General features: G+C 63.2%; 2 protein-coding genes across 2 annotated transcripts in view; both read right to left on the minus strand.

The window, feature by feature from the left end:
- EMIHUDRAFT_451539 (hypothetical protein) overlaps positions 1–2,059 on the minus strand; it is a 3,564-nt gene extending 1,505 nt beyond the window's left edge. The window contains exons 1-7 of the mRNA XM_005768723.1: positions 1,912–2,059; positions 1,557–1,811; positions 1,246–1,315; positions 951–1,038; positions 703–859; positions 477–540; positions 102–218 (exon numbers count right to left, since the gene is read on the minus strand). Coding sequence (XP_005768780.1) covers positions 102–218; positions 477–540; positions 703–859; positions 951–1,038; positions 1,246–1,315; positions 1,557–1,811; positions 1,912–2,051 — 891 coding nt within the window. The 5' untranslated portion in view covers positions 2,052–2,059. The remainder of the gene's footprint in view (positions 1–101; positions 219–476; positions 541–702; positions 860–950; positions 1,039–1,245; positions 1,316–1,556; positions 1,812–1,911) is intronic.
- A 6,727-nt stretch (positions 2,060–8,786) lies between these two features.
- Positions 8,787–10,470, minus strand: EMIHUDRAFT_210724 (hypothetical protein; the record flags this gene model as incomplete). The annotated part of the gene is made up of 6 exons (XM_005768724.1): positions 8,787–8,843; positions 9,025–9,185; positions 9,393–9,441; positions 9,550–9,585; positions 9,821–10,183; positions 10,462–10,470. 6 exons carry the CDS (start codon positions 10,468–10,470, stop codon positions 8,787–8,789), a joined length of 675 nt encoding a protein of 224 aa, XP_005768781.1.
- Between the last annotated feature and the right edge of the window lie 979 nt (positions 10,471–11,449).

Below are 11,449 nucleotides of genomic sequence, written 5' to 3' on the forward strand. Positions count from 1 at the left end.
GGGGGGGGGGGGGGGGGCGAGGGAAGCAGCTGGGTGGGAGGTGGCGGAGGTGTATGGGGGGGAGGTGGCTTTGAGGAGGGCGGCCGCGGGAGACTCTCCACCTTGCTCCTCGCGGTGGCGGCGGGGCCGTTGCTCTGCAGGCGGCGGCCGAGGAGCTTGGAGAGCGTGTTCTGGACCTCGGTGCATTGGATGTAGCGGTGCGCGAAGCTGCCGCCCGCCTGCGGTCGCGAGCGTGAGAGGTGCCTCGGAGGTGCCTTTGAGGTGCCTCGGAGGTGCCTCAGCGTGAGAGGTGCCTCGGAGGTGCCTCGGAGGTGCCTCGGAGGTGTGTTAGAGGTGTGTTAAGAGGTGTGTTAGAGGTGTGTTAGGGGTGTGTTAGAGGTGTGTTAGAGGTGTGTTAGAGGTGTGTTAGAGGTGTGTTAGAGGAGGGGGTCGGAGGCGCCGCCCGCCGTCATGGTCGTCGGGCACGCCTCGGTGACGTAGCACCACGGAGTCTGGCCCTCGAGCTCCCACCCCTTGCAGTACGACCCGAAGCCGTGCTTGCTCGACCAGCCAGAGCAAGGGCACTGCTCCGGCGTCCCCCACCCCCCCTTGGACTCGACTATCTTGACCGGCGGAGGGCTCGGCGGCGGCGGCGGAGCGGGCGGCGGCGGCGGCGGCGAGGGCGGCGGAGGCGGCTGGGCGAGCTGGATGCAATCCTTGTACTTTGCGCCTTCCGGCCCGGTGGCGTCCGGGCAGTCGTTGTTCGTGTAGCACCAAGGCGTCTGCCCCACGAACTCCCAGCCACGGCAGAAGCCTCCGAAGCCTGGTTTTTCAGAGCGAGGCACGCGGAAGAGTGAAGGGTGGGTCTGCAGTGTGAGTGCTACGAAAGGGGCCGCTGGGGCGTGGATGCGACGGGAACACAGCCGAAGCGGCGTCTCCTCGCCGGCCGGTGTGCAGCACGCAGCATCTACCTCCCCGCGGGCCGTGGACCGACTCGCGGCCAGAGCAGGCGCACCCCGCCGCCGGCTCCCACCCTTCCGGGCCGAGGTAGCCTTCCTCCTGCGAGCAGACCTGCGGGGGGCGGGGAGGGCGGTCGGGACGGGCGCGAGGGGCGGTGTTGGTGACGAGAGGCGGCGGCGGAGTGGGGGGCGGGGAGCAGAGGCGAGGAGGGGCAGGGATAGGGCAGGGAGGGGCGGTCGTGTGTGAAGAGAGGAGGATGCGCGTGGCGGCGGCTGAGCTGAACCAGAATACCAAGAGCATACGGACCTGCAGGTGGCGGCTGCTGTGCCGCTTGGAGCGGAGGCCCTGCTTGCACGACGTCCCGTTGACGTAGCACCTGCACGGGGTCGGAGCTTGCAGCGAGAGCAGGCTGGCAGCGATAGCTGCTGGCAGCTGGAGCAGGCTCACAGCTCGGGAGGCAGGGCGGCACAAGGTCAGAGAGACGTAGGAGAGAGGGAACGGAGAGGAGCGGTGCGCGGAGATGCATCGTGCGGTACCAGGCCGCCCCCGGGTGTCGGGACACCGCAGTGGTGTGTCGCGCGGGTCAGACCCGTGTGCATGTCGGGGCAGCAGCTTACCACGGCCGGTGGAACTCGCTCTCCCAGTTGTGGCAGTAGCGGCCAAAGCCGTGCTCGTCCGTCTCGCCGGTGCAGTCGCAGCCGAGCTTGCCGTGCTCCTTCAGCGGAGCGACCGGCCGCTTCCTGAAGGTGGCGACCGTCGTCTTTGTCAGCGCGACCAGTCGGAAACGCGCCGCCGGAAGCGAAGACGTCGCAGCCGAAGCACGCAGCTTGCCGTCGGAACCGAGCGCGAGGTACTTTCCCGTGTGGACGCTCCTGTGGCGGTGCGGGCGAGGCGTCTCACGCGTGGGACGGGTGCGCCTTTCCACATCGCAAAGAGGTGGTGTGTCTATTTTCGCATCTCTCGAGTGAGCACCGGATGGCAATTGTATCGCCGTCTTGAATCACCGGGCGGAAAGCCAGAGTGACGCCAGCGATGAAGAGGAGAACGACCGCCGCCAGCGCAGCCCCGCGCTTGGCGTTCGTGACGACGGGAGGCGGTTCATCACCCGCCATATCAAGCGAAGCAGAGGTGTCAGGAGTTCTCGCGGAGCGCGGTATTTCTCTTTTCAGGTGTAGGAGCAGGTGCTCTTTGTCAGGAGACGGAACACGGAGGAGCTGTATAGGTCACTAGAGACCCACACCATCGCTACATCACCACAGCCACCAAGTCGGATACAAGTCGATGACAATGTGCGCGGCAGGAGAAACCCATAACCCTCGTACGCAGATGGGTTTGCGTGATTTTGGCCCCCCCGCCCCTAACATTATGGCCGACAGAGCGGCTGGGAGGCTAATGTTAGGGGCGGGGGGGCCGATCTGGTGTCCAGACCAGGGCGCGGCGCCATGAGCAGACGTATTTTGTCATATCTGCGTACGAGGGTTAATGGGCAAAGTCGGCGAAATCGAAAATGCCTGTTTTCTCGTTTTTCGTGCACTACCGGCCACAGCCGTGCCTCAGGCATCCAAGTCGGGCAACATGTGGGCGGCACGGGACCGGAGGCTTGGCCCTAGGCCGAAGAAAGGGTATGCGAGGGTGCTCGCGAGCACCAAAGCCACTTGCGGCATTCGCCGGCAATCCCTGCTGCACACCAGAAGCGAGCGGTTCGGACGTCTGGCGGCCACTGAAGGCAATCGCACGGTGGGGGAGGCGGTCCGCGTTTTACGTACGACCTTGAAAAATGGCACCGTCGCTATTTCACCGTTCGCCGAGTGAGTACGGTTGCTCTACCACACGCTCGAGTCTCTGCGCGGAGCCCTCGGGACTGCCTCCGCCGGCTCGATCAGCAACACACACGCTCGCTAACGCTGACTAGTCGCGCCGAGGGCGGAGAGCGACTCACACGCCGCGCAACCGGTCAGCGAGGCAGCTCGCAAAACGGCGGCAGAGCCGAGGGCAGCGAGTGTGGTGGCGGCGACGGCTGGTGGCCGGCCCGCACGGTGCCTCGGCGCGTAGCACACCTATAGGCGGTTTCGTCGGCGGTTCCGGTTCAGCGCGCGCTGGCGACGGCGAGAGGCCACCGGGTACACCCGGCGCGACCGTGTCGGCCGAGGGCGGCGGCAGCGGGCGCGACAGAGCTGGTTGAGCTGATGTTGCTGCCGCGTGCAAGACGGCAGCGACGCGCGGCAAGCCGCACGCTGCCATGGGCGAACCTAGCGCATGAGCCGTCGAATGGCCTGCGACACGGGGCGAGGAGCGGCTCAGAGCTCGGCTGAGAGTGTCGCACAGCTGGCGCCAGCAGCAAGCAGCTCACCTACAACGCGTTTGAGTGACACTAGCGAGAGATCGTCGAAGCTCGCAGACGCTGTTCACCTCGAGATCACGGCGGATTGCTTCGCATAGTACCTATATTCTTTACTTTGGACTGTGATGTGATGTTCCACACCTCGTTCAAATGCTATTCACACCTCATTCAAATGCTCTTTTCATTCAAATGTTACTCCCTCTACTGTGGAACATCACATTCACAGTCCAAAATCATGCATTAGAAGAGTATATAGGGGGTATATCATTGATTAGAGATTCATTTAGGGCTGATGCAACCTCCGACTCACTTCCCGTACATCCAACTGGTCCCGCCACACCCTTCTCGGTCCATCGCGCTGCTCTTCGCACGAGTAAATGCATGCGTTGTCAAGATTTCCCCAGTCCGGGGGAGCACCGACCCTTTCCTCTACCGTTCCAGCAGGAGCGGTGCTATAGCGTATAGGCAGCGAGAGCGGACGTGGGGACGGCAGCCTCGCGCACTTCCCACTTTCCTGGGTCCCTGTCGCCGAACCACCGTTGTCCCCCTTCTAGAGCTGTTCACACTCTCGCTGTCCTCCCCTGTCGAGTCTCGTCAGAACTCCTCATAGTCCTCAAAAGTGCTCAAACATGCCTGGGTGGGTGCAACAAAGCGATTGCGCCCTACCCCCCTGCTTGCTGGCTGGCAACGCCAACGGACAACAAGAAATCACGGCTTCCTGCCTCCGTCTCAATCACCGATGCGCATCCCTTCCTTAGGATACCTATCCGTTCGGATACCTATGCGTTCGGATACCTATCGGTTCGGATACCTATCCGTTCGGACACCCATCCGCTCGGATACTCATCCGCTTTCTCTCTCTCTCTCTCTCTCTCTCTCTCTCTCTCTCTCTCTCTCTCTCTCTCTCTCTCTCTCTCTCTCTCTCTCTCTCTCTCTCTCTCTCTCTCTCTCTCTCTCTCTCTCTCTCTCTCTCTCTCTCTCTCTCTCTCTCTCTCTCTCTGGAAACCGTTTGGAATTTTTGACATGCTACGGTTGTAACCTGCTGCCAGCCACTTTCTAGTACTACTATTTATTGGCCTCACACGCATCCTTGGGCAGGCCGACTAAGGCCGACGTCACCCAGGACTTTTGCTGCATAGCTGGAGCCATTACCCGCCGCCACGTGCAGCAGGCAGATGCCGTGGCCGACGTGCTTCTCAACGCCAAATCCATGCAAGCACGTATAGTCCCCATCACGATATCGGCACCCCGCTTGTACCAGGAGTAGGCGGCGATGCGCAAAAAAAATGCCTTTATCATCGTGAGGCAATGCGACGATCGGTGTCATTGCCTTGACGAAAGGGTCGGCGTAAGTAAGAGTTTCGTTGACGAGGTGTGTACGACTTGTGCAAGAGTCGTGTCACGTTGTTTATGTCATATTGGACCATCCAGCGCACGCGCTGCGTGGAATTTGGCCTCTTGTGGTAGTCCTCCACCCCAGGCGTGCTGAGCGCGATGATCTCGGCGGCGGAGCCAGTGTACTGCCCCTCCGCACCGCTGGATGGCTGGAACCAATCGCGCATCTCACGGAAATCGCCGTAATACAGGCGCCTGAGCTGCGGGTTCATCACGGCTAACGTAATTGAGAAGTACGACGCGGCGACTACTAGGTAGCGCGCGTGCAGTAGCACAGCGGCGTCCTGCTCGCGAGATTTGCTCTGCACCGAAATGCTCACTCCCGCATGCCTCGACTTGATCGTCTGCACACACGGGTGCTTCTTGTCATCGGTGACAATGCACACGCGCTTGTAGGGCGGGCCAACATCACGCTTCCCCGAGATGATCGCGTCGTACATCGCGCACGGCGGCATCTTGCGCTCCATTGCCCCCATAAAAGGATGAGTGACAGTGCGTCGCCACCACGCAAGTGGATCACCAGCGTTGCCTCCGAATGTGTTGATGTGAATGTGTCGATGCGCGCGGTGGGTGTGATTGCGGGGTAGATGTAAGAGAAGGCTCGTCGCCACACGTTCACGTCATGGCCAGCGGAACAGGCGATGCACGTTGTCGGGTCTGTGAAGCTCACGACCTTGCACACCTGTTCACGCCGAAAGCAGTCTGTCGAGTTGAGCGGCAGGGCCTGGACTGGGAGCTGCAGGTGATAGCACAGCTTCTTGCAGTTGATTTTACGCTTGCTGTCCTTGAGGCCCGGGCAAGGGAACCCGAGGCATGGCGCCCTCTTCAGCACCAAGAAGCCTTTGAGCTTCCGGCTGTACGTGAAATCGGTCAGGTGGATGGTGCGAGCGGTAACCGTACTCGAGAGCGTACCGTACTGACCAAGCAAGCTGCCGCAAGCTGTCTCCCAGTCGACCTTTCAGCATCGGGATCACCAAGCCGTCACTTGGAGGGAATGCGCGATCTTGTTGCACGTCGTTGCTGTCCATGACACCATCCGCGGCCGAGCCTACAACTGATACTTTGCATGCTTTTGAAAGAAAGGCTCGACGCACGGGTTCTCGAGGTTAAATCAGTCGTCACAGTGAGTTGGTCTCGGCAGCTTGTCAGCCCTCACTCAGCCGAAGCTGGGGCAAAAATCGCAAACCCTGTCAGCAGTCCTCCTCCGGGAATGTACGTAAGAGCCACATACATTGAGAGAGAGACGCAGTGCCGCTCGACTGTCACGCGGGCACTCGAGCTTGGGGACACAGTCGGTGGTGCAAAGGACTACCATGGCGACTGGTTCCTCAACAACGCCGCCCGGCGGCGCCCACACGACGGCGTACTTCGCGCCTGGTACGATTGTGTCGCCGCCGTCTCCATCTCCCGGCCCGTTATGGGAGATGCCGAAAAACCTGAGCTCACCAAACAGTTCAACGAGGGCTACAAAACCGACCTGGCTGAGCCGGGCGCGGCTCCCGGGGGCAAAGACGAGATCAGTGAGGTCAAACTTTGGACCCCCCTCCGGGGTGGCTTGCCTGTTGGGGTCGGCCGCGCCGACACCGGAGGCAACCCCGGCTCCGTTGGAGACAAGTTCGCCTTCGGCAACACCGAAGAGCGCGCCCGCCTTGCAAACATGGGCTGCAAGCAACGCGGGTTCCGTGGTCAACGCGCGTTCGACCACACCACCGGCCAAGGCTACGTCAAGTCACAGCGTGGCCACTACCATGATGGGATCTTCGGCAAACGAAACAAGTTCAACCTGCTTCTCCACGAGACATTCGGCGGCGGCTTCTCGCCGCCTGCAGTTGCAAAGATCAACTGTCTTGCGCGCAAGGCTCAGCGCTCGGGCGTTGACCGCACCGCGTACCCTCCCCACTCCCGCCTCTCTTTTGTGTCACACCACGCGGAACGCATCTCCATCGCTTCGGTGAAGGGGGTGAACCGTGCCATCCTCGATCGCCGTGCTAAGCTCGCTTCCGAGCTCTCACGCCGCGCGTAGGGCCCCTAGGGGCCTAGAGAACACAACCCCCTCTCTCTTTTCTCCCAGTAAGCTAAAAGTACGTACATTGAAAATCTGTATCGGACAACCAAGGCGGCGAGCGAGCAAAAAGTTTTCTGGCGCGCGGGAGGGGCCGTGATGGGGTTCATGATGGGGTGGCCTCCGTCGACCGGCTTCTCGGCAAGGCGAAGCCATGGAACCCCTTGGCAGTTCCGCATCAGAAATTACTTTGGGGCGCACCCCGCTGCGGCCGGCCGGCTACCAACACACCGCATGCTTACCCCGTCTGCGCCCCTTGGCCCTCTCTCGTTTTTCTCCAGGTTGATCTCCTTTAGACGCGTTGGGTACCCAAGGCGTAGCAAAGGGCTTGCGCTCGTCATCACCACTGTGGCCGCTGCCATCTTCCTCGCCGTCTCCAGCCACTTGGGCGGCGGCCAAGACCGGCAGATCATCGAGACGGTCGGCGCGATGGTTGTGTCGTCGCTGGTCGGCAAAGCAGTCAGCACAGTCGTCTCCGCCGCAGTGGAGGAGGCGATCGTGATGGACGTATTTGACCAGCGCAACAAATGCTACGAGAGCTACCTCGCCCACCCGTGGTCCTCTTGCCGGGAGGGGTTTGTTGCGGTGAGCAAGCAGTGGACGTATCTGCACTGCTGCCCCTCCGAGCCCTCCGACTGCTATGCGGTATCTAACTGCTTTGGAGATGGGCCCTGTGCCGATGGCTACGTCCTCGTTGAAGAAGGCGGCTGTCGCGACGTTTGCTGCCCGGCGGACCTCTCGCGCTCGCCCTGCTTTGAGTCGCAAAAGTGCTTTTACGACTGCCCCGCGGAGTACCGAAAGGTGGAGGCGGGATCCTTTCTCGATATGCCCCTCCCTGAGAGCCTCTCGTGCGCCGACACGTGTTGTCCGACCCGGCGTTGCTTTGCGTCCAAGCTCTGCAACGCACAGGTGCGCTCGTCGCTCCATCCGGTGTGTGCTTCCGCCGCTCTCATCGCTCCCCGCTCGTGGTCGCACGCAGGAGTTGGCGTTTCTGCCGGAAGACGTCTCCTCTTCGGCCGGCAGTGTGCTCGGCAGCTCGTTTGGCGACGAGAGAGACTGCCCCCACGGCTTCGAGGCCATCCCGTTGAACACGTCGTCGCTGCCGTGGGAGCAGCAAGCGGCTTTCAAGGCCGCCGACCCCTTTGGCTGCCTCGACATTTGTTGCGACGAAGAACTTCTCCAAGAGGGCGGCGAGGCGGGAGGCGGCGAGGCGGCGGCCGCAACAGCCGATGTCGTCTCCGATGCTGCTGCGCAGGCCGCATCGATGGCCACGTCGCAGGCCGTCAGCGGTGCCATCGGGGCCGTCAGCGGCGGCGGGTGAGCGTTCCTTCGCTCCTGGCCGAGATCGAGGTCTAGGCGAGAAACTCGGCCGTCATCAGCTGGATCACACGTCACGCGCACTATCGCGCACGGAATAGCTCGTCGTGCATGCAATTTTATCGTCGTTGGTACATCTGAGCGTTTGAGGCGTGAGGCGTGAGAGCGGCCTGAGCCGCCTCGCGTTCTCCCGGAGATTCTCCGTTCACGTGCAAGCCCCAAGCGCCATCAGTATCTGTTGTGTGTGTTGGACCACATATACCTCTAACACATGGCGCGCGCCGCGCCCCCGCGGGGGCGGGCGTGGGCGGGCGGGGCGGGGATATCTCCCGCTGCCACAGCCAGCGCGCCAGCCGCCACTGCACAGTCCCCCGACCCCCGGCCCCGCTCGCCGCTGGCGCTGCGCTCACTACTGACTACTGTGTTAACACTGATCACTGATCCGACTGTATCAGACTGTCACATACACAACACGCTGTGCGGTGTGTTACTGTTAGTCTGGGTGGTGACCTAGTGTGTAGAATATGGCTGATACAAGAGTAATAAATCAAAGACACATAAGAACCAACAAGCAATAATCGGCGCGCACGCACGCATGCTCTCCTCAGGAGCGTGGAGGAACACGGCTCTCCGGACCACACATTTTCTCTCATCTCATTCCGGAGTGCGGCAGGTGAACTGGAACTCCTTGTGTGGCATCCTGCCGGAGCTGTCGAGACCGGCGGCGCGAGCTCACGCGAGGAAGGACATGACGTCGCCCGGTGAGACGCGCTCGGTCTTTGTCCACACCTAGCGGGGCCACAGGGCGTCGGTGCGCGAAGGGAGATGCGCAGAGGGAAGCGGCGGGCAGAGTGGTGGTGGGTGGGCGGGAGGGAGGGAGGGTGAGGGGCAGGGGATTCCGGCTTGGCGTTCGGGGTTCGCTCGTCTCCGCACACACGGTGTCTCTGACACTCTGTTCTCTCTTGCTAACCACGTCGAGTGCCGGGGCCGGGGAGGGCGGGCGTGGCCTAGGGGCGTGGCGCGCCTCCGAGGTGCGAAGGGACGCGGCCGCCTCGGAGGCGGTTTCGTCGATGGAGGAGGAGCGGGAGGGGGCGTCGTCGTACGCGAGCGAGACGGAGTCGCCCTCCGCGCCTGCCAGCTTGGCGAAGGGGCGCACCTGTGGGGAGGAGAGGCGGATGGCTGTGGGGGGCGAGCAGTAGGGCCAGCAAGGGAGGAGATGCAGTAGGAGATGCAAGAATGGGAAGGGGGGTGGGAGGGCTGCGGTTGGGGCTCGAGGCAGCGGCGGGGAGAGGCGCGCCGTGGGGGGCAGCTCGCAGCCCGAGGCGGTCACGAACTCACCGCCGTTGATGGAGAAGGACAGCGTGCGCGGCGAGGCGGAGAGGTCGACCTTGTGGGGCGCGTGGAGGCGAGGGAGTGAGGAGAAGGGGAGCGAAGAGGAGCGGAGACGGGGCAGAGGAGAGGAGAGGAGAGGAGTCCGGTGGCAGCGGAGGCACACCTTGACGGTGACGGTGGTGCCGTCCTCGAGCGAGTCCTCCGAGCCTGTGCAGACGCGTCAGGGACACGTCAGTGGGCGTGGCGGGGACGTGTCCAGGTCCGGTCCTCGAGCCCTCCGGGCCTGGGAGGCCGCCCGGGACGAGGGCGCCGTTCCCGCGCGCGTCGTTCCATGCGAAGAGCTGCGGCACGGCGGCGGAGCGTCAGTTTGGCGGTCGGAGGGAGGGGAGGGGAGCGGGCGTGGGTGCAGGTTGGGCAGGCGGCGGAGCGCTCACGTTGCAGCCGTGGCAGCCCATCGCCCAAGCCTTGCCCCAGGAGTCGGAGAGGAAGTCGGCGTCCGCGTCCGCGACGCCAACGTACAGGCCGAGCCCGTCGTTGCCCTGCGACTTGCGGATCGTCCACGAGAAGGTGCCCTGCCCTCGCTGCGCCGGGTGCATGAGCTGAATGCCGGTGGAGCCAACCACGACGGCGCTCGCGTCGCTGCCGCCGGTGCGTGTCGCAATCACGCCGCCCCCGACGCGCACGTTGTCCCCGTGCTGCCCGAGGGTCGGCAGAACCTTCTTGGGGGCCTCATAGGCAAGCTGTGCCTTCGAGTCGCGCTGGAAACCCCAGTCGAAGGCCTCGGTGACCTGCTGCGTCTGGCGGTTGGCGGAGCCGGAGGGAGAGGGGGAGGTCGTCGGCCAAGCGGTGGGGGTGGGGTTGCGCGGAGTGTGTATTGGTCGCGTGTCGGGAGAGGGGTGCACAGGCGCACCATTTTGTGAAGGCTTTAGGTTTCGGCAGTGATGAGAAGCGGGCAAGCTCAGAGCGCAGGTAATCACTCACGCACGCCGCTGGAGTTTTTTTCCCCGTCCTGCACACCCGCCTTCCTCGGAGGTTACCTGCCACCCACCCACCCACACGCAACAGCCACGCGCACCTTTTCCATCACCGTCTTGACGCGTGAAGCCCGCCCTTCTCGTCGTGCGTGATGGCAGGATACCCCCTGAGGGAGGGTGTAGAGGATGTAGAGTGTAGAGCGCTGTAGAGCTGTACAGCTCTACATCCGGCGCGGGACAGAGCGATGCAGATGTAGAGCACTGTAGAGCGCGATTTTGCTGTAGAGTTGGTTGTAGAGGCTCTCTCTACAGCGCCAACCCGCCGGGAAGGCAGTGAGTGACTCAAAGAGGTCGGCCGCGCTAATGGGGTGTCTCCGAGCTTACTGGAGCTCTGATGGACGGCCCTGACTACCCCTGACACACAGAGAGTCACTCCGACGGCACACAACACCCTATAACTGCGTCATGACCAGCCTGCCATGCGTCGCCGGTGCCGCATTCGTCGCAGTGCTTCTTTAGCAGGCGGTGGACTGTCGGCTGCGAGGACGGTCGCATTTGCGCGAGGCGAGGCGATCATTCAGGCGCGTTGCATGCGCCATGACTCGCGCCAGCGCGTGCGGGAGCTCCAGGCTGAGCGTTGAGTCCAGGCGAGTTGCGCTGGCCACTATCGCTACGCCGAGCCGAGCTGACGCGCCGAGGCGCCGGCCAGTCGCAGCCGTGAGGCATGCCACAGCAGCAGAGGCACCTGCCACCCATTGAGCGGGCAGACAGAAGGCCAGGGCAGCACTGGCAAGTGCAACGCGCCTCATGTCGGAGAGCGACCGTGCCTCCATCGCCGGTTATGCTCCTCCTCGCGACCCGGGAGCCCTGCTGCCACCCCGCGCATGCTCACGGCGCCGCTTGCATGGCGCGCAGAGGGTGCGGGCGGATCGAGCCGCCAATGCGAAGAACGAGGTGCTGCTTGCGGGCGAGCGCGCGCGTGCGACCATCGCCGAGCAGGGCAAAGAGTGGAGCTCGCACTGGGAGCACCTCTAGCAGATGCGCGCGCCCCGGGAGCCGGGACACCCAGCCGACAGCTCGAGCCGAGGC

The sequence above is a fragment of the Emiliania huxleyi genome (genome assembly GCF_000372725.1).
Source record: "Emiliania huxleyi CCMP1516 unplaced genomic scaffold EMIHUscaffold_45, whole genome shotgun sequence".
NCBI classification, from domain to species: domain Eukaryota; phylum Haptophyta; order Isochrysidales; family Noelaerhabdaceae; genus Emiliania; species Emiliania huxleyi.